Source organism: Athene noctua, chromosome 11 (genome assembly GCF_965140245.1).
Source record: "Athene noctua chromosome 11, bAthNoc1.hap1.1, whole genome shotgun sequence".
NCBI lineage: Eukaryota > Metazoa > Chordata > Aves > Strigiformes > Strigidae > Athene > Athene noctua.
Genome location: NC_134047.1, coordinates 16,512,985 through 16,534,884, shown reverse-complemented (window position 1 = coordinate 16,534,884; position 21,900 = coordinate 16,512,985). Strand labels below are relative to the sequence as shown.

At 45.7% G+C, this 21,900-nt stretch overlaps 1 protein-coding gene across 3 annotated transcripts in view; it reads left to right on the top strand.

Annotated features, from left to right (window-relative positions):
- The window catches only part of GPC3 (glypican 3), a 168,113-nt gene that overhangs the window by 53,587 nt on the left and 92,626 nt on the right, over positions 1–21,900 (top strand). For all 3 annotated transcript variants that reach the window (XR_012634362.1, XR_012634361.1, XM_074915317.1), the window contains exon 3: positions 16,538–17,232. Coding sequence is in view for 1 of the 3 variants with exons in the window: in XM_074915317.1 (XP_074771418.1) it covers positions 16,538–17,232 (695 nt within the window). In the remaining 2 variants the exon portion in view is untranslated. The remainder of the gene's footprint in view (positions 1–16,537; positions 17,233–21,900) is intronic.

Genomic DNA, 21,900 nt, shown 5'->3' with positions numbered 1-21,900 from the left:
CTTTCCCTGGCTGGTGATGGCCATCAGAGGTGTCTGGCAGAGGATGATGCTGTAGGAGCCACCACGGCAGGGCTTGTTCCACTGGGCCGTGAGGGGGATGCTGGTGCCAGTGGGGATGCGCTCCCCATCCAGGCTGAGACTGCTTTGTGGGTGTCTTGGGGTGGCTGCTGCAGATCACCTCCACATGCAGCTGGGGCGTTGTGTGGCTGATTATTTAAGCCAGACCCTTTTTGCTTTGTGTTGGCATTGAAGGAGGAGTGTGTGCAGTCAAATCCAAGCCTAAGTACCTTTAGGAGTGAGCACCTTCTATGTGGTGAATGTCACTGACCCCTCTCTTCATGAGATCAATTATTTTGAGTTTTGATATATGAAAGTTAATTGCGGTGATATATATTTCGTGTGAGGCCTTGGTGCACTCTGCTTATGGCTGCAGCTACGCCTCCCTGCTCAGGGTGTTTGCACAGGAATGACAAAGTAGCGTAACAGCTTGGTGGTGTTGGAATAACTGCACGCACACATGAGGGATTTTCAGCTTTAACTTCAGATTTGACAGCAGAAAATGCGAAGTAGCAGAGCTCAGAGAGGAGCCCTTAATGTTTCCTGTAATTCCCCCCCCCCCCTTTTTTTTTTTTTTTTTATCCTGCTGTGTGCAGGCTAATGTACTGGAATTGCTAAATGCAAACCTGCCACTTGCTAACTCTCCTTTTTTTCCTGACTGGTTTGCATCACTTTCATGCTGCTTAGGCCAGCAGAAACACTTTGTTTAGGACAGGAATTGTAGGTAATAATTCATTCAGGAGCAAAGGAATTTAGCTTTTTCTCCTTAATTTTCCTTTCCTGGCTCTGGAGGCAAACACTGACATTTAGCTGTTTTGGGGAATGCCATCCGCATCCCAGATTCGGGGAGGGTGGGCAGCCCCAGCCCTCACGGGGGTGTCAGAGCTGCGCCCTCCTGTCTCGGGCGCTGCTCAGCCTGCGGGGAAAACGCTTCCGAATTTCCAGTGCTGCATCTGGGAGGAATCATTTGTGGTTTGGGGCGGTTTGAAATCACATCTCGTGCTTACGTGCTGCTTGTTAGATCCAGGGGATAAACTGCATGTCAGCCTGAGAAATTTGGAAGAGTAAGACCCCTATGTTTTAAAACTGGTGGGTTTTGTTAATTTGTAAAGGTAAAGGCTGGGACTTCCCCTTATCAGGTTAGAATTACCCTGATATTCTGGAAAAAAAAAAAAAACAAACTGCTGAGGTTTTTGTGGCACTTCCCCATATCTTAAGCCAGTAAGTCTTTGGGAGTCTTTGGTAAATTTTTGTTTTAGTGGGATGGTAAAGATTAGGATGAAACATGTGTGTCTTCATAGGAAAGATGAATTTGCAAAATGTTTTGCTGTCTCATTTGAGTGGAAGCATGTGGTTTTCAGTTCCCATAACCTTGGAGAGCATTATGAAATCGTGATTAAAGCCCTTAAAACAATGTGATCAGCATTAAAATTGGTAAGTGTTTGAAAAATGATACATTGTGAGGTTTTCTTTAATTTGCTTTTCTTGTCTTCCAGCACTACAGGTCACATTTTCAAGCTTTTTCCCACAGCAGCGAAGGCTGGTTTGTTTTGGTTTCTAACTGTAAACTGAGGTCTTTATGTAATCTGCTCTGTCCAAAGCTGGGCCTTCGGGAAAGCAATAGATTGTGCAAGATGTGAGAGCAATTCCAGTGTTTGGGAATACTCCAATTTGAATCCTGACTGTATTTATGTACCTGAGATGACATGGTATAAAAACACTTACTGTGCAAAGAGCAAGCTTTCTCATTAAAGACCTGTGTAATAGCTATCTCTAGTTGAGCTTTCGGGGGAGAAAAATAGTCTATCTGCTATATATACAAATTGGGCAGTAATTTAGACAGTACTTGATGAAATCAGAACACAGCAGTTGCTCTGGGCAGTGGCGTTGTAGATGACACTTCCAGCTTTCTGTATTGTTACCCATTTGTTTTCAGTTGTAATCTGTTTACCTGGATTGTTAATTCATTCAAGTGCAATTAAAAAAACCCGATGCAGACTTCATGGAGACGGCACATAAAACACAGAGGCTTAGTAGGGTATTAGAGATTCATCTGGGTGCCTGAAATACAGAGGATCTTTGGTTTGGTTTGTGTCTAAGTGGTCTTTGTTTAACTGATAGCTGCTAACTTTGTTTAACCGATAACACATGTTGTGCTGTTACTGGTCTTGACCTTTTTCCAGTTAAACTGGCTTAAAATGAAAGTGTTTATGGGGAGATTCTGCAGCCCTGGCGTCCATGGGCCTTTTGTCTGCGCTAAGGAGGGGTTTGCTGTCTGGGGGGAGTCAGCAGAGCGCTGCATGTTTGCAAATTTTAATGGCTCTTGCTCCAGACGACGGCTTTTAACTTACTCCCTGCACAGCCACCCTGGGCAGGAATTGCTTTTTCCATCACCAGTTTTGGTTTTGTCACTGTGGTTTTATTGCACTTTAGATTTCTTGGGCATATAAAATGCCATCAAATTGGTAACAGAAAGAGGAGGGAGGTTTGCAGCGCAACCTCGGGCTTAGCAATAGCAGAGCAGGCTGCTGCGTGCAAGGGAAAAATGAAAGGCGTGCTTTGTGCTCGACTTTATGTGCTTTAAAGAAAGGCCGGGTCCGCGCCTGTGTGGAGCCGCTTTGAGCCGCTGCTTGTGGAAGTCAGGAGGAGCTTTTCCAGAGTTTGTCACAGTGAATGGACTGCATCTGAGGAGAAGTGTCAGCAGCAGAGCGAGTCTGTCCCGTCTGCTCGTTGGCAGCGTTTTCACTCTGCCTTCGACTCAACCTCCGTAAACCTGCGGCAAGTGCCGTGCTGAGCAGCTCCTCTCTGTGCTGGCGATGCTGTTGGGGTTGCTCACTTGCTTTCCCCGTGTGCCCTGAAGACAAAGAGATTCCATGAAGTGTCTTTTAATGGAACAGCACATGGGGTTGCTTTCCCCATGTGCCCTGAAGACAAAGAGATTCCATGAAGTGTCTTTTAATGGAACAGCACATGGGGAGGGTGGCCACGGGGCTGCAATGTGGCAGTGGTTGAGTGTATATTCCAGGAAGGCTTTTGGTGCAGGGACGTCACAGAGCATCTTTGCTCTTCTGCTGGCCCCAGCTCTTTCCAGGCCTGCAAAAGTCTCTCTGTTAGCTGATGGACAGAGCATGCGGGTTTCACTAGGGAGGGCTCAGGGCATCTGTAGATGAAGGGGCACAGACTGTCCATCAGCTAGGGCAAAACTGCCCTGGTGCTTTGCTCTTTATGTCCCGGCTCAGGGGGAGGCTGTTCTGGGACACCTTCAGGAAGGACCTTCCAAGGTCCTTGGGTCTTGCATGAAAGGCTGAAAATCTTTCTAAGAAGAGTGAGGATGTGTAGAAGAATGCGATTTACCTCAAACAGGAAAATGTACTTTGATGTAAAAATGGGATACTGCCTTGCAAAGAGGATGATTGCCCCTCCGCATTCATGTTGAGAGCCAAATATTTTCCTAATGTCAGTCACAGGCATAGAAGTCTTCCCTTCTCTCTTTCCAAGGTTCTTCTCCATGCCACGGTGCTACATGCTGCTCGGGCAAGAGAGGTCTGAACCCAGATCTGAGCCTTCTACTGCCATGTAGGTCAGATCAAAATAGTGAAGTTGTGTGGACTTCCAGAGGCCCAGTGGGGATGTGGGTATAACTCTGGGCTGCCAGCATTTAATTTCTTTCCTTTTTCTTTCCATCTCTTTCATGTTGCTTGTGTGGGAGGCTGTACAGTGGCAGAGCTGTGGTGGATGCTGACAGTCCATGAGCTCTCCTTTGCCGATTCCTTCAGAGGACAAACAGCAAATGATCAATTCAGATAGCAGAAAATGGGCTGGCTCTTCTTCCCATCTCTAGAGGCTGTAAAAACTCCCATTACTCTGTTATCAAGAAGAATCCATCTCTGACGTGCCTGAGCCAGTCAGTTAAGTGCAGACCTCGCAGGAAATGAATTTTTTGATTCTTGACAAGAAGTCAACAAAGAATAGCTTTTCAAGGGAAAATATTCTTTCTGGCAGGAACATTGGTGGGCTTGCAGTAGGGAAGGTGGTTGTCTTTGGACCAGAAATATCTGTATTTGAACCTGAATTCTTTCCGCCCTGATTTTTCTTCATGGATATAAAAAAAATCAGATGTTGATTCCCAAAGCAACTGAGTAATTGTACATACATTCTAGTAGTCTCTCAAATATGTCAGTGCTTCCACTGCAAGAGGAGACTGTGGAAGGGAGGAGAAGCAATGTGAAGGTTTAGAAAAAGGAGATGCCTTTTCTTATTCAGCAGAGTATCTCTGTAGAGGGAAGCATGCAAATACTTACTAAAGACTCACACATTAAATACCTGGATTGGGGCCTTTTTAGACAGGCCGTGGTGCAGTACATCTTTGGAATGACCCTCATGGGCTATGCCCTCCTTGTCTGGTAATAAACTAATTCTCAGGACTAATGGTAAAATTCTGCAAGGCATGAATTCCCAACTTAAATAGATTTACAGTAAGTTAATAGATTTTTCCAGCATATCTCTTGCAACCTATTTGTGGTGGCATCATTTTAACATACACAGTAATTGAAAAAACTGTCAGGTGATGGGATTTATAATCCTCTCTGACCTGTGGTTTTTTATGCCTAGGAAAGGCTCCATAATAAACATAATGTTTGCAGTTAGGAAGTACCTTGTGTGGAAGTGTTCAGGCGAGAGGTGTCTTTGGGTGGTAACTTTTCTTTGGAAAATAGGATTCTGGAATTACGAGAAGCTAATACTTAGCAAATGCCACTAAGAAGGTCACATACTTACGTGCCGAGAGTTGCAGAATAGATGAGTCAGAACATTGTAATGATGAAGATGAATCTTCACCTTCATGAGATAATATATTCTTTGTTGGTTTCCACATGCAGCCTTTGAAATACGTGGTCTTTATTTTGAGAGGATTATGCTGAAAGTATCCTTTGGAGAAAGTGTTTATTTTTTTCCAAGCATATTTGTCCTTGCTCTTTTTGTTATCATTATTTATAAATCAAAAGTTTTATTGATCTGGAGATTATACGTTAAACCATGTCTGAGCAGTGGTTGCTCTATTACTGAGAAAAGCAGCTGCCATAAAACTTTTGGTAAATTTATCGATCGATACTCTCAGTGTTTCTCTTTAGAAAAAGAACAAGCTGAATTTTAATTTACCGGGAATGTGGCTGAACACAGGGCCCCCCTGTTCAGCAAGGGATTTAAGCCTGCGAGGAACTTTCGAGAGATGAATAGTGCCATTACTTTGCAGAGGATTATTCATGTTCTTGAAGGAAAGCCCGTCTGGAGCGGGCAGTAGAGCCTTGGATCGATTTCTGGCAGCAGTGGTTGTGAGCCTTGCTCTTGAAAGCCAAATCATCATCTTGTGTTCCTGTTACAACAGCTACCTTGCTCTTAGTCCCCCCCCCACCCCGCCTCAGTAAGGAGACAATAAAATATCTTTCTTTTAAAATGAGTGTTAATCAAAATGGGGCTTTGAGCCAGGGTAAGCAGGATGCAGGAACCATGTGGGATGCTGGGTGTGGCCCAGCCATGGGCTCAACTGGTGCCACCAAGATGTGATGTCTCACCTTCAGCTTCTTCCCCGGACAAGGACCTGACCATGCATCAACTTAAACTAAACCAACCAACCAAAGAAAACCCACAAAACCCCCCAACAACCAAACTAAAACCCCAACCAACCAAAACTCCCCACCAAACAAAAAAAACCCCAACAAAGCCCCCAAAAGGCCAAGCAAACAACGCTCCCCCAAACAAATGAAAACCCACAAAAAAATCCCAACCAAAAAACCTCACCAAACCACCCTCCCCCACAAACAAACAAACAAACCAACCAACCCCAATACCCAAAACCCCTCAGCAAAACAGTGTTTTTGGCAGCTCTGCTCAAAATACCACAGAGAAGGGAAGGAAGGAAAGAAGTGAGTCCAGTTTTTGGGAAGCACTGAGTCTGGAAACTGGGACTGTGGGTAGATCCTTCTTTTTTTTTTTTTTTTTTTTTTTTTTAACAGGTGCAGACGGTGCCTGGTGTTTGTGTGTCTGGGATGTTGTGAGCCCTGTTGTAGTGGTGCTGGTGTGGGTATGATGTCCTGTGTGTCCCTGTGGTGTCTTGGACAGGATGGGGGTTTGGGTACCCTGCTCCGTGTTCAGTAAGATGCTGCTAAAGTATTCTGTGTGCACTCAGCGAGTCGGATGCTGCCAGGGAGCACCGGAGGGGCTGGTTGCACTGTGCTACTGAGATGGTCTCATTTCCATGTTGGAAACCTCTGTCCTTCTCTGAGGTATCTTGAGACAATCAGCTTAAAAATCACTAAATTGCTTTTGAGAGCCTGGGCCCTGTTCTGTGTCTTGGAAACAGCTGCTCCTTAGGGGAAGAGTCACACCGATGTTGGTTGCTGTATGTTACTGAGCAAATGCCTTTCCCAAGTTCTGCCAGCAAAGGTAGACTGCTGAAATCAGAAATAAAGGGGCTGGAGTGACTTAAAAATGGTCAGCCAGGTGCCCTTAAATAAGTGCACGTCCTTCGTGTTACTATAGGGATCAAGAACTGATCTTTTGCCATTTGCTTTTCATCAGACAGTTGAGATAACTTTAAAGAGAATTTGGCCAGGGGAGATTATAAAGGAAGGAATTTGCTGCTTAAATAAATAGTCTGCTCTCCATTGTTGGAGACTTAACAGGCTGATAAAAGCCCGCTGGAATGAAAGGGAGCCTGGAAAACCTGTCTCAGATCTGCCTTGCTCTAAAGTTACTGACACCAATGCACTTCGAAATACTTTTTTTTTAGAATTTTTGAATACAAACTCAACTTGACCTAGTGGCTTGCTTTATCTTCATTTGTTCTGATGAATAAAGGAATTGCTAGGCATATGCTTTCTTCAGAAATTGCTTATAACTTTTAGTTCAAAATAAATGAAGGAACTACACAAATGGATGTCCTGGTCTTTAGAAATGCTTGGCTTGTAAATTTGGGGGGGAGTGTATGGAATCACTTGCCCTCTGCCTGAAATGTGGCTCATCATTCATCTTGAGACATGCAGCTTTTTCAGTATCTTTATAACCCCATTGAGAGGATGTTGGAGCCTCCAATCAGTAAAATATGGCAGGGGGGGCGACTAAGTGCTGGTTTCCTTGTGTCTCCTCTCTTTTTTGGAAATGCACTTTGTGTTTAAAAATAAAAACGAAACAAAACAACCCCAGATGGCTTTGCAGTGGTAAAATGTCTGAGTCTGTAATATCTCTGTCTGCCCAGGGCAGAGGTGCCCCTTTCCTGGAGTTCTTGAAGCTATTCCTGCTGTGCTGGGCTGTGCTCCCTGGCTGAGCAGCTGGCTCAGAATCAGAGTTGTAGATGGGGACAGTCATCTCTGCAGAAAATTGGGGAGAGGTAAGAGGCACTAGGAGCAAAGAGTGTAAATATTTGGGATGGAAAAAAATGGTGAAGGTGAAAGTTCCCCAGTGATGTGACATTAGTTCTGGGCATGTTATTGATATAATTATAACATAACAAAAGCCTGGTGGTTCTGTTTTCAGTGATTTATTTTCTGTTCTGTGGGATTGGTTTAATTAACTTTTCCCCTTTAGAGGGAAAGAGGAAAATATGAAATATTTACAGTGTACGTATTTCTGCGTGTGGCTGAAAGCAAACTCCTCGCTGGCTGACTCAGAGCTCTGCCAGCTCAGCACTCCCGGCTGCCTTCCCACAGGCTGGTTTTGGGGAGACCCCTCTGACCCCAGTGGCCTCTGCCCTGTGGAGCAGCAGTTTGTTTCCTGCTCTCTGTTGCAGCCATCTCAGGGAGCTCTGCACGAGGATAAAACCACCATTTCCTTTGCAGTAAATCACTTCTGCAGGAGCAGCGTTCACCCCACACACATGGTGGGTGCAGAATTTGATGCTCTCCAAGCCAAAGGCTTTCCTCTGTCCTCGGTCCCTCCTGCATCCGGGCTCTGCCACGCCTCTTCCCAGTGGTCCAGCTGCATGATGCATCCCTAAACTGGTGCCCGGTGATGGAGAGGAGCCCGGACTCAGACTCCAACCCTTATGTGGGTTTTAGCACCAGGATGGGGCATGGGGTGCATGGGAAAAGGTTTATCTTTCTTTGGTCTGACAGGTTACCAGCACAACAGCCACCTTTTTGCTGCAGAAGCCTCTTGCATATCTCTGTTTCTGCTCTTCCTACTTGTGCTCCCAGAGCTCGGTTTGAGCCTGCTTCTCCAGGCCTTTATTCCTCCCATTCCCCTTGGTTTTGATAAAGAATCATGTTCATCCACCACTCGTGCCAGCCCTGACTGTTTGCATTTTTAACTTTGTCTTTATTAAATTTTCAGGAATCTCTTAGGTATTCACACATCTGTCATGGCACAAAGCGGAATATTTCTTGGTGCTGGGGAAAACAAATTATGCAATAGATGTGCAACCCATATTTAATAAAAAACACCACAGCCATGTGTTCAAGCATGAAGCCCCAGAAAATACTTTACTGCAGTCATTCATGAGAGGTGTTTGTGAATTTTTATTTTTTTTTAATTTCACTTAACAGTTTAGATTTCCTACATTGAAGTGGGTACTCCCGAGGGTCTCCAGGGATCTCTCAAGGCATTCTGGTGCTCCTTGAAAGAAAAGCTGCTTTGCTGTGGTCCTCTCCAGCATCCCTAACCCTGCTTTTGTTGTTGTGAGATACAGATGCCTGCATGGGATACGGAGCACTGCACTTCCAGGCAGGGGCTGATTGGAAGTGGGGAGCTGCAGGCACCAGCATTTCTTGTCTCCTTGCTTCTGGACTTGCAGCAGCTTGCATAGGTGGGCTCTGCTATCTGCATTAACAAAGTTTTTGTGCGCAGGATATAAATAATAAATGGGTGAACCACAGTGTGACTAATTGCCTAACAGTCGGACTGTTACCTAGAATATAATAGGAGCGTGTTTTCAGGGCGTTTTGAGTGGCTCTAATGAGATGCTAGCATACAGTATTTTTATTGGAAACTTCAGGGAGTGCGTTTTAAAATGCCAGGGTGCTAAATAAGCTGAACAATTAAAAATAAATGGCTTTGGAGCTTGGCATTTTGATAGGCACAAGTAATTAGGAGAGATGCTTTTCTGACAAGAGCCATAATGATTTGGCTTTGGCTGGTGAGCAGCACTGACTTTGGAAACTTTTAACTTGGCTCCAGTAGGAGCAAGGGTCATGGGCACAGAGCTGGAAGGAGCCCCCTCTCATTTAAATATTGGACTGAGACTTTTTCTCTCTTGGTCTGGTGGTGGTGGAGCAAAGGTAGAGAGTGCAAACCTTGATGGCTTAAAATTTAGAAGACAGAATAACTGAATTGTTACAATTTTTATTACTAATGATTTGAAGCTAATCTCATAATCTTGGGGGGTTTGAGGCCATAACTTTTATGGTGACAATATTGTAAAAGTAATCCAAAAGGCTGTGTCATAGTTGAAAAAGCATTTCTTAAGCTCTAAACCCAAATGTGTTCAGAGAAACAAACCCTGTAAGAGCAGGAGTGGCACCATCTGATGGGTTTTGTAATGCCACAGACAAAAGTAATTATGCTGCTTAGAAGAGCTTTTGTCTCCAGATAATGTTGTTAAAAACTTGCAGTGTAGTGTAAATCATAACGGAACAAATCTGGAGTCTGCTCTTATTGCTGCTAGGGGAAAATCTCTTGGATTTTGTTTCCTTTCTGCTCAATATATTGCAAACCTCTTCCAGGTTTGTAAATAAATATTACCTGCTGTTTGAAAAATGACTTGTGGTTCATCTCACCGGTAGTGCCTGTGGCGGCCAGGCTGTTATTGCAAACAGTTGTTTCTTTCTTGGTGAGTTCTTTTGTGTGTCTTTCAGGAATACAGGCTGTTGCAATGAGTCTGAAGTTGTCTGGTTCACTGAAGATATTAAAGAAGTATTTCCTTCTTTAGAGCTCACTCACACGTGGATGCCTATGGCTCCTTTTTCTGCTTCCTAGCAGTACCACAGCAGTTACAGTGTCAGAAAATATTTTGGCGAGCTTACAAAAAACAAAATTTTTAGCATTTCCCTGATGAGTATTTGAATTCCTATCTGTGAACATTAGTGGGTTTTTTGAGGGGCTGAGCGTTTTGGGTGTATGGGACTTTTAGAGGTTTGGAAACCTGAAGGGGATGTGTTAGAACCAGATTAATTGATCAATTATCCACCACCCTGCCCGGAGACCCATGTTTTTTCCTCAGGATGGAAACAATTACTGTGAGAGATTCCAGTGCCTGGTTCTCTCCTGATGTGATTTGTGTCCTGAGGAGTGAAGGGAGAGGGATTTGCATCAATAGGTCATTTCACAGGCAGTAAATGAGGTTTTACCATCGGCAGGGAAGTGCCAGCGAGCAGGAAGAGCTGGGGCAGCTCAGCAAGTGAAATCTGGGCAGGCCAGGGGCTCTCTGGCTCCTGTGGCTATTGATGCGCCTTGCAGAGTTTGGTGCCAGGTCCTGTGAGTAGGGATTGTGTGGGGAGCAAACCCAAAGAGCCATCAGAACCTGAAAGAGGGACTTCAGCAAATCCATCGAGCTGGTTCATTTGCTGCCTTGGAGAAGTTGAATCCACAGATGAGATTTATCAGAGGAGAAAGGGCACGTTCACACTTAAAAGGCATTTAAGGTGCATTCTGGTATATAGAGCTGGTGAGTTTTGAAAATGGTCCCACGTGCAGGACAGGGAAGTGTTCCATGCAACACTGCAGCCCAGGGCGCTTCCAAGCAGCAGCATCCCGGGAAAGGTGCAGTGAATCACAAAATGCAGCATCGCCTGCAGAGAGAGAAATTCAGCTGGATGCCAGTGATCCATGTTAATCTCAAGGGAGGTTTCTACTGCACAGAAATCAGTTTCTTATTTGTTTTCCAGTTTGGGGTAGTTTGTGAGGATTCTCCACTCTGCCACAAAGTCCTGAAGCCTTTATGGGGAGGCAACATGATGGTGACACAGTGACCTTGTCTAGGATTACTTGCCTGGCTGTCTCCCAAAAAATAAAACTGAGCCTTGTCTTCACTAGCTCTTGGTAGTGAAATAACAAACTGTGTTGTAGTTCCTCCACGTCTTTGTGGCCAAGATAAGGCTTTTAACGTGGGCGGACAATTGCCCAGTTTTTCAGAAGGTGCAAATGGGAGGTGGGGGCTCAGCTCCTGATGGGCAGTGGGAGCAGCTGTGGCAGGAGCTTCCCTGCTCAGAGGGAGCTTTATGGCTGGGTGGCTTGTGTGCCCAGATACCAAGAAATGGTAAAATCAAGGTTGTAGGTGCAGTTTTAACCCCTTGGTGTTCATGTGCTGGGGGGTGCATGGGTCACACAATCCTGCACCTCCACCCCACTTCGATCCCTTACAAGGTGCACCATGGAAGATGGGCTGCTGATGCAGCAAGTTTTGCTGTGCAGCTCCCTCGTCTTTGGTGTGCCTTGGCCAAAGAGGACCCGCTTGGTGTGCCGTGTGATGCACGGACGACGGCGGCTGTCCGTGTGGGAAGCCTGTGTTTGCAGCAGACCAAGAGTGGCTCAGTAACGGAGGGGCAAGCGCCACCCATGGCATGTCGTGGTGGATCCGCTTGCCCCTCTGCCCAGCTGTGTGCCAGCTCACACCTCCTCCCCGTGGCCGTGGTGGCGTGCGGAGCTGGCTGCTGCGGTGCAGTTCTTTGGTCAACTGGCACGGCGGGGCAGAGGGAGGACAGACCTCCCTGTTCCTGGCAGCAGCACTTCTCAAGCAACCAAAGGGGGTTGAAAAAGCTGCACTAGCTGAGCTGAGGCTTGGGGGTGCAGGATCGGGGCTGGGTGCTGTCCCTGTAGCTGTCCTGGCCGTGCAGTTGCTGTCAGATTTTGGCTCCTGCCTCTCCGGGGGGATGCCGTGCGGGAATGCTGGGGTCACTCACACCAACTCCTTGCGGTTCAGGCGACTGCATCGCATAATCTCTTAAATAAACCCATCAAGTCCCAGACTCGGTTGGAGCCTCCTGCAGCCTGGGGGAGCCGGCAGGTTAATCTGGAGCTCCTCCGGCCCGACATCGGCCCCTTTGAAGTAGCCACAGCTCAGGAGCGAATGCGCCTTCTCAGGAAAGCTGGCGTTTTTACTAAGCAGCAGACTCTTTTTATCTGAGCTGAGAACACAGTGATTTCCTCCTTCTGCCACTAATCCCCACTCAGGGCACTGTTACGCTCTTTTACAATTTATTTTCTTTTTTCTAATTGCCAGTTTGCAGTGGCTGTGCTGCTTTCCCTGGGCTGTGTTCTGGGGAGCTTTTGCACTTTGAAAGCAGCTTAGTCCTTCCCTCCTTGCTGCTGGAACTGGCCAGCAATTCCTCTCCAGGTGCTTCAGCGAGAGTCCTGCTGGAAAAATAAGTAATACCCCGTGCTTTTCAACTGATGCCTGATAACTGTGGTCTAGAGTAGAGGTTCAGCTGTATCACGCATCCCTTGGGAGCCCTGATAAACTGCCTCTGACAGAGGTAGTCAAGAGATGTACAGTACCAGTGCACCAGGTACGATGCTTCGCAGGTGATGGTGCTCTGGCTGTCATCCTGCATACAGTCCCTTTGTTTCACCTGGGCACAGTGTGGTTCTTCCCATCTATCCTGGGGTGTGGCACCATGGTGCTGTGGGGTGTAAATCTCCCAGGTTTTGTCACTGTTCTGACTGAAGTGACTTTGGAGTACAATGTGTGCATGTGTTCAGCTCCTCCAGATACCTGTGGATGAAATGTGCTTAAGAGCTACCCAGGCAGGACTGACTTCTTGGTGTGGTGGCCCTCAGCAGCTCAGGCTGTCATCTCCCTGAGTCAGACTCATGGATCAGGGCTCTTTAAATTTTAGTGAAAGCCAAAGTGGCCTTTTTTTTTTTTTTTCCCTACTAATCACATAAAATATTTTAAAAGCAAGTACATAACCACGTGGCATGGTCCAGTTCTGCTGTGTCTGTATAGCTACAGCTATGGGGACTGTAAAATGTGGACTCCGCTGTGTGGTACCTTTGCCTGTTGGAAGTTGGGTGCATGTCTGATGCTATGATTTATCAGTGCTGTTAGGGTATTTATCTGCAAATCGTCTAGGCCTGCAAACTGACTGCCTTAAATTGCGGCTTTTGAAAATATCCCTGAAAGAATAAAAAAAAAAAAAAAAAAAGAAAGAAAAGATTTAGTTGTCCTTCAGCAACAGGAGTTTCAATAATGTCATGTTATGAGCAGGGTGGATTTTACCAACAGCAAATCCAGGCTGTGGGGTTTTATGGGGGGATCAGAAGCTTGTGTCGCTTCTGTAAGGTGATGGTGTCCTCTCTGTTTCCCTGCGAGGCTCACTTGTTTGGGAGCACAGGGGACTGACCCACAAAATTTCTTCCTCTTTGAAGTGCTAAGAGTCTGGCTGTGGGTCACTTCTGCTGCTGGCAGCTGGGGATTTAATATTCTTTGAGGAGCCCTTTGCGAGGAATATTTCAGAATAAGCAACTGCTATGAGAGTTGGGTGTGAGAGATTTTGGACTCTTTTTTTTTTTTACAAAGTTTTATTATTTCTTGCATCTATTAATAGGGCAGCAGGAGGCTCCATATGCTTTTATAGTCCCTGTTGCGCGCTCTAATGGATATATGCAAAAGCTCCAAGGCGCATAAAATAGACACTCTTAGCCAGTTATTATGATAAAAATTATGTGCATGTCATGACCTTTAAAGCAGTGGGACTGTGTGTGCATGCTCTTCTGATACGCCACTGTTCTCGGTTCCTTTCTGAAGCATTTCTCGCCATAGGAGGTTTGCATAGGAGCTTGGAATATTTTTCTAATCAGCGGAGAGTCCCTTGGCTCTGATAACTTGCAAAGCACAGAGGAGCGTGAAAAGGGAAGAGGGATGACTTTTTCTAAGGGAACTAACAGAGAAGAGGTTAAAGGCGAATGGTGAGGCACAGCATGAAAATCCTGGCACCGTCTGCACTGCTGTCAAAAAAACACTGGTCCAAAAAGTTCTTTGTGCTCTTTGAGGCAAAAGCTATTCTGGTGCTCTTGAGGATAAAGAAGGAAAAAAAGTTTCATAATCCATGTGCCCTATTTAAAGAGACTTTTTTTTTTTTGTTTTAAAACTTTTAATAACAGTGCAACCAGAATTTGCTCTGCTTGCATAGCCTGCATGTTTACCCTACTCTGTGTCAGACATGCTGTTGTGCCTGGAGAGCTTTGGAATACTTTGTATGGGTGTGAGGAGCAAGATGCCTGCTGTCATGGCGAGGGAGGCATGAAGAGGGGCTCTGCATCCTTGCATTGCTGCATCCCTCAGTCTGTGGTGTTAGGAAGGATTGCTGTCATCTGGGAACACAGATGGTTGCTCTGGGCTTGCTGGGGCAGTCCTGGCATGGGTGTTGGGAACTGTGGACAAAATCGTAGAATTCTAGAATAGATTGGCGTGGGAGGGACCTTAAAGATCACCTAGTTCCAACCCCCTGCCATGGGAAGGGACACCTTCCTCTAGATCGGGTTGCTCAAAACCCCGTCCAGCCTGTCCATGAACCCTTCCAGGGAAGGGGGACCCTCCGCCTCTCTGGGCAACCAGAGTCTCACCACCCTCACAGGGAAGAATTTCTTCCTTATATCTAATCTAAATCTACCCTCTGTCAGTTTAAAACCATTACCGCTTATCCTATCCCTATGTTCCCTGATGGAGAGTCCCTCTCCAGCTTTCCTGTAGGCCCCGTTGAAGTACTGAAGGTCTTCCTGGAGCCTTCTCTTCTCCAGGCTGAACAACCCCAACTCTGTCAGCCTGTCCTCACAGGGGAGGCTGAGGGGAGACCTCATCGCCCTCTACAACTACCTGACAGGAGGTTGCAGAGAACTGAGGATGAGTCTCTTTAACCAAGTAATAAGCAATAGGACAAGAGGGAATGGCCTCAAGTTGCACTAGGGAAGGTTTAGACTGGATATCAGGAAGCATTTCTTTCCAGAAGGGTTGTTGGGCGTTGGAATGGGCTGCCCAGGGAGGTGGTGGAGTCCCCATCCCTGGAGGTGTTAATAGTCAGTCAGGTCGATATAGTGCTGAGGGGTTTGGTATAGTTGAGGACTGTCAGTGTGAGGTTAATGGTTGCACTGGATGATCTTCAAGGTCTTTTCCAACCTAGACGATTCTGTGAGAGGTTATGCAGGGCGAGCAGCAAGGCCTGACACTGCTTGTGATAGCGTTGATACTGAACGCCCGTGGAGATGTGTCAGGCCATGCTCAGCTGCATCCCAGCCTTGACAAATGGCAAAAATAACACTTATGGCTTTAAAAATTAAACGCTCCCTTTAATTATTGAACATGAATAATTTTCATGCAAATTGAGCCTGGATGTGTGTTCCCAGAGTGACACAGTTGAGAGCAGTTACATCGCGGGATGTCAGTGACCTGTGAACTGAGAGACTGTTCATTATTTTTAGCATTTTATGGATAGTACCCTGGAGGGTGGGACACAGGCTGGTAGAGAGAGTTGACTGTAGAAAAAGACTTTAGTTTGCCCTGATGGCCTCCCCTTCTAATGCTTTAGCTTGCAAAATGGGGTGTGTGTAACTATATTGTCTTTACATACCTGAGTATGGATATTTTGGAAGCCTCCTGGTGAGGGAGGGCTGTAGTTAAGGGGATAACTGTGCAGTGACTGTACTGCTGGAGGCTCTCCTGCTTGCTGCGTGCAGAAGTTGTGGGCAGAAAGTCTTTAAGGCTTTGAAAGTGGAGAAAGGAAAATGCACCCTGTTTTTTCCTAGCAAGTTCATGGTCTCCGTGTAAAACTTGAGCTTCATGGGACAGTTTGTCATAACTTGGGTGTGAGAGTGGTCCTGGCTGGGCACCCACAGATGGACACTGGGTTGGTGGCTTTCAGCATCACTTTGGACCATGGAGCAGCTCATGTCCAGGGCAAATGAAACGTTGGATCTGCAGCACATTTGAGCCTGGTGCATTCAGCAAAGCTACAGCACTTCAGGGGCTTTTCAAAGGGCTTTGAGGACACTTAGTGCAGGGTGGGTGCTGGGGGTCAAGTCCAAATATCCTCTGTGATTAAGCTCCTATAAATATTTTCCTCTTCAAAATGGAATGTCAGCATTTACTGTTTCCTGATTTTTAAACACTGTACAGTTTGTCAAACATTTATCTCTGTCTTAAATTAAGTCTCGAGATAGAATTTCTGTTAATTTCAAATCAATATGAAAGGGGGAGAGAAAGAAATGGCAGTCTAGCCCTTTTCTTGAATCAATATTTTCTTTAAAAGCTGAGATGTTAACTAGATCATAGGTTTTTTGCCATTTTGAAGTGTAGCTTGTGTTTAAAGAATATATGCATTTCCCTTGAAAATTGCTGATGCTGATAAGTTTTGCAGCAGGCACAGCTGCCAGCAGGCATTTGACCCAAAGTGGGCAGGATGGGGCCAGCCTTTGCAGCAGCAACGTGGAATAACGTTAGCCTCCACATTTCTGAGCTCATCATCTCTTAATAACTTTTTTTGGTTCTGTTTTGCAGAAGCCTTTGAAATTGTAGTACGACATGCAAGAAACTTCACCAACAGCATGTTTAGGACCCACTACCAGAGCATGGGGCCCAGAGCTCTTAAGTTTGTTGGAGAACTTTTTACTGATGTCTCGCTGTACATACTGGGCTCTGACATCAGTGTTAATGACATGATAAATGAATTTTTTGACAGTTTATTCCCTTTGGTTTACTCGCACTTGATTAATCCTGGCTTCCCTGATCCCTCTGTGGAAATGACTGAATGCCTGCGGGCAGCCAGGAGGGACCTCAAAGTCTTTGGTAACTACCCGAAGATGATGATGACGCAGGTGTCCAAGTCGCTGCAGGCCACGCGAGTCTTTCTGCAGGCGCTCAACCTGGGGATCGAGGTGATAAACACTACTGACCACTTAAAATTCAGCAAGGACTGTGGACGAGCGCTGCTAAAGATGTGGTACTGCTCGCACTGCCAGGGGCTCCTCCTGGCCAAGCCCTGTGCTGGCTACTGCGGTGTGGTGATGCAAGGATGCTTGGCAGGCGTTGTAGAGATTGATAACCACTGGCGAGAGTACATCGGGTCTCTGGAGGGGCTGACCAAAGGCATGCACGGCATCTATGACATGGAGCATGTCCTCCTGAACCTCTTCTCCTTGGTGCGGGATGCCATCGTCCATGTGCAGAAGAACGAAGGGAAGCTCTCGACAACTGTGAGTAGTTTTCTGTGGTTCCCCGAGCTGTCTGTCACAGCAGGGCTCAGTTGTGTTCCACGAGCTCTACATGTTGAAACCAACCTACCCCTTTTCTCCAGCCAACAAACGCAAGTGCTCCAATTAGTAGCTTCTCTCTCTTTCCCCCCACCCTGCCAATTCTCTGACTTTTTAAAAAAAAACTTGGTAACATTTGAAACTGTTGTTTGTGGGGCCTGGACTTCAGTTAAGGCCTTTGCTTTTTTTTAGGTTGATCAGAGCAGAAGGGTCTGGAGTCATGCTGCCATCAGCCTTGTAGCTGAGGTGTAGCTTGAGGCAACTGAGATGTCCCAGCATCTTCAGTACTCTGTGGGTGCTGTGCTTGCCTTGGGTAGCTCTGAAAGGCTGGTCCTGCTCTCCAGGTGTCCCCTGCCTCCTTAACATGACTAAAATGTACCTCCAGACAGATGCCAAGCAGAGGCATTTACTGTGCCATCCCTTGCTTCCTGATTTACTAAAGGAGATCTGGTTTTCCCTCTTGGTAACTCATTCCAGTTCTGGGCTGCATTTAATCCCAGGGATGAGGTTATTTCTTATTTATTAGGAGTGACCTGACTCTTTAAAAACATGTTGTGTGAATTTCTGAGCCTCCTGAGAAACTGAGGCTTTCTTGTTCAGAAAGTCCTGCTGCTCTGTTTGAATGCCAAGGACAAATGGACTGTTGTAATGTGATGCTTGTTTCGCAGAGGAGATTTTCCTTGAGATGCAACTGAGCTGCTCTGTGCAGGTAGGGCAGAGTTGAGGATGGGGGCAGAGGTGCAGGAATGTTGTTACAGTTTGCTTAAAGCAAATGATGATTAAAATCTGTCACCGTTTCCATGTTAGCTGCTTGTTCTTGTCATTCCTGGCTCCTGTTTACAAAAGAACTGTGTTTATGTAGGTCACTGTAGTACTTGCACTGTAAGTAACTCTTATCTTTTTTGGGGACCGTGGAAGTGTATTGCCTTACGTGTGGATTTTGAGCTATGTGGCATTCAGCCAGCAGCACTCCTCTGTGCTGTTTTACGTGCCATCTTTGCTCAGTGTGATTGCTCGAGACATGCCACTGCACATATGCCTGCTGTGAAATAACATGGTGGCACTTGGGGGTTTCACATCCCCTGGGTAGTTTGGTATACATGGTGCGAACTCTCTTTCTTGCTTAAAAGGGATTTTAAGCACCAAATCTCCAGTTAGTTGGATTACTCCTGTGTTGGGGTGACCAGGAGGAGGCTGTGGCTGAGGGCTGGGTTTTGGTGTTGGTCACCTGGGCAGATGGGTGCACGTAGGATTTATAGGCAGCATGTTAGGCTCCAGAATATGGTGCAGGACACTGGCTTTCAACCTGCATGCCTTAACCCCTTTCTGCAGAAAACCCCTGTTTTACAGCAGCCTGGCAAGTGTTTCTTGTGTCCCCAGGACCTCAGGGAGGTTCCAGCTGATGGTGTCCAGGTGCAACAGCTCTGCTGGGCTCGAGTTCTGCTGCCGTGGAGCCAGGGCAGGTGGTTCTCTCTTCGTTCAGAACCTGTCAACCCTCTCTGGAACAGCAAAGGAGCGGAGATATAACTGTAGGTTTAGCTTGAGGTTAGGTGAGATGGAGAATTTGTTACAGATGATAATGATGTATACAAGAGAGAAAACCCAGCTCAACTCTAGGCCCCCAAGGCAGTAAGAAACAAAACTTACTTCTACATGTAGTGTGAGCATATTTGATCTCGAAAGATCAGTCAACATTTTCAGCTGTGAGCAAAAGCATCCAACATGTTTTGCATCAGCAAACCTGCCATGCTTGTGGGTGCTAAGGCAGTACAGAAACATTGCCCTTACAGGCTGTATGCCAGGTTTTACAAGCACACACAACATGTGCATTGCTGTACGATCCTGAAAGGATAAGTGTTTGTCCTCCCATATCCTTCTTTTATTGGCACAACAATAAAAAAGCACTTTTTCTTGAAGATGTCCATGTATACAGTGAAGGAACATGACTGTCAGTTATATTATCAAGTACTGAGACCTTGATCTGTCTACAGAGAACGTGTTTGTGGGAGGATGAGTAGATGGAGTGCCACTAAAGTCAACATGAGCCATAATCTGCCCATCCTCTGCCAAACCAGAACATAAATTGACTTCCTTTAAAATAAAAATATCACTGAGCATTGCAAAAACATTCAGTGCTTTCATACTTGGTAGAGCTTTTTGAATTCATTAGTGCCGTATATAGTTAGGTACTTATTTAAACATAACTCCTCTTGATTATTTAATACTTGAGTGATTCTTTTACTTGCTCTAGAGACATTTTTGAGTTATAGGAGTGCAGAGGAAAAAAAAACAAGCCAAGCAAGCCAATTGTCTGGCAACTGCCACTAAAAGAGAATAGCCACTGGGTTTTTAAAGTTTATTTTTAAAACACCAGTGTTGCTCAGCTAAGGCTCTTATGTCAAACCTGAGCCCAGAGCAACTTTTTTTACAAATGAAGGTATGAGCTGTTCAGTAGAGGAATAAGACAGTAATGGAAGTGCTGACAATCTTAACTACAGCATTGCAGATGGCCTGACTCTGATAGCTGCTCTGCATCTGGAGTCTGGGGTAAATAGCTCTGCCTGTAAATGATAGAATATGATTTATTTTTTTTTTAGCTGTGTTGGAATTAAAGTTTCTCTGTTAAATTTATCAGCACATATTACGTTTCAAAGAATACCCAGAAGCAAACAGTTGTATTTACTGTTATCCTGCAAATATGATTGGTTTTAGACACCACTGTCATATCAAAGTATAAAATGCCGTGGGAGTTGTCTTTGAAAATGTGGGGCCTTTGCTGATGTGCTGGCTTCTCGTATTGACCTCTTGATTACTGACCTTGGCTGCCATCACTTCTGTAGGCAAAGTTCAATTCACCTGTATGTTATTAAGGATAATGACAGGTTATTTAATTGTCATTAAAATCCCCTGGAATTATAGAAAACTTATCTTCCATGCCTGTAGTAATTATAGCCTGAATAACAACACTACTGCCCTTGCCTGTCCTTTGCGCAGCTTTGGTTTTTCATGGTATTGGTGGCATTCTTGTGGTTCTTCCCTCTGGTATTTCAGAGGGAAGGTATTTCAGGCCCTCAGGTGCTTACGTCACTGACCATCCTTCCTCCATGCTCCTGCTCCTCTGTCCCCCTTTCCACCCACCCCTAGGCTGGGTGCAGGCATTTGCATGGGGATCTGGACCCCTCTTGTACCTTGTGGCAGACCTGGCTGCAAAGGGCACATGAACTTGAGCTGCAGAGGCGATGCAGACCCTCCAGGTAGGTTTCTGAGGAGCTCTGCAGTCCCCAAGATGAGGAGTTGTGCTGGTGTTAATCTGCTTTTGGAAACTCTGTGCCTCCAGCGATGCATTTAAATGTAAGCCAACGATGAGCTGGTGTTGTTCCTGGTATGTAAACAGCAATGCAGAAGAGTAAATTCAGTAATATGGCAGTAGACAGTAACCATCCCAAGCCTTGCTTTAATAGCTAATTTGTCAGTGATGGTGTGTGTTAAAGCTTTATTATTTCTAAAATTTGTCTGTTTAAAAACTTCACCCCCAAAATATGCTATTAAAATACTTTATCAAGCAGGCTGAATCTCAGGGCAGATTGAGGGGAAAAACAATTCTTGCTAGGGCTATATCTATATTAATTTTCCGATCTGCTACTTTTTCCCTGGTTGAAAATGTGCCTAGTACATCCACCTCTTGTAGATATTTTAATCATGAATGTGTAGGAAAGAGTGATTTTAGTCAGTCTGTTCGTGCCACAAAGACAATCGAAGAGATGCAGTACAAATAAACTTCATAAAATATTCAACCCCAGCAGCTTTTGAAGTTAATGCTTTCTATGCTGTTGGTAGTACAAGAGAGACAATAGGTCTGGGTGCCTTACATAGCTAATAGTTGATCTCCTCTGGGGTTACCTACCTTAAGACAGCACTCTAAATTTATTTTGAAATTTTGCAGAGTTGAGGTGTGAAGGCTGTTGATTTGACACAATTATTAATTTTTCTATGTATTTTTTTCCTAATGCTCTTCCCCCGCCCCTGGAACTCGTCAGGGTTTTGAACCCATCCCAACAGAGTGGGAGACAACAGGCAGCTCACAGCATAGTGAGACACGAACCAGAAAAGATGGGTGGCTTGGGGTGAGGCTGTAGCCACGTATTACACATGAGGAGGAGGATGCACTACAGGTGTGAGCCGTCAGAGAGAGGAATGTGGATTCTGGCTCCCTTGGCTGCTTTGTCCTGCACACCTAGCAGGGCACATGTCCCCTCCCAGCCCTTCAGATGCAGGTGGCAGGACTTCTCCTGCCCTTTAGCTGTTGTGTGGTCCCTCCCTGTCTGGACATGGAGCTGCAGCTGCTGGTCCCCCCTGCTTGGCAGGAGCTGTATGTTTTAGTGTAATTAGGGTTGGGCACAAGATACTGTGGAGCTGATGTGTCTGTAACATGGTTGAGTCTGGGAATGGAAGCAGGTTGCAAAGGAATACAAGATGAGTCTTACAAGTCCCGCAGAAAAAAGTACATTATTAAAACCACCAGCAGCCCACCACCAGAAAAACATATCAGGAAACTTCAGTTAGTCCAGGCTTGTCAGGCAGGTGTGCACCAGCCTGGACACCTGCATCTCT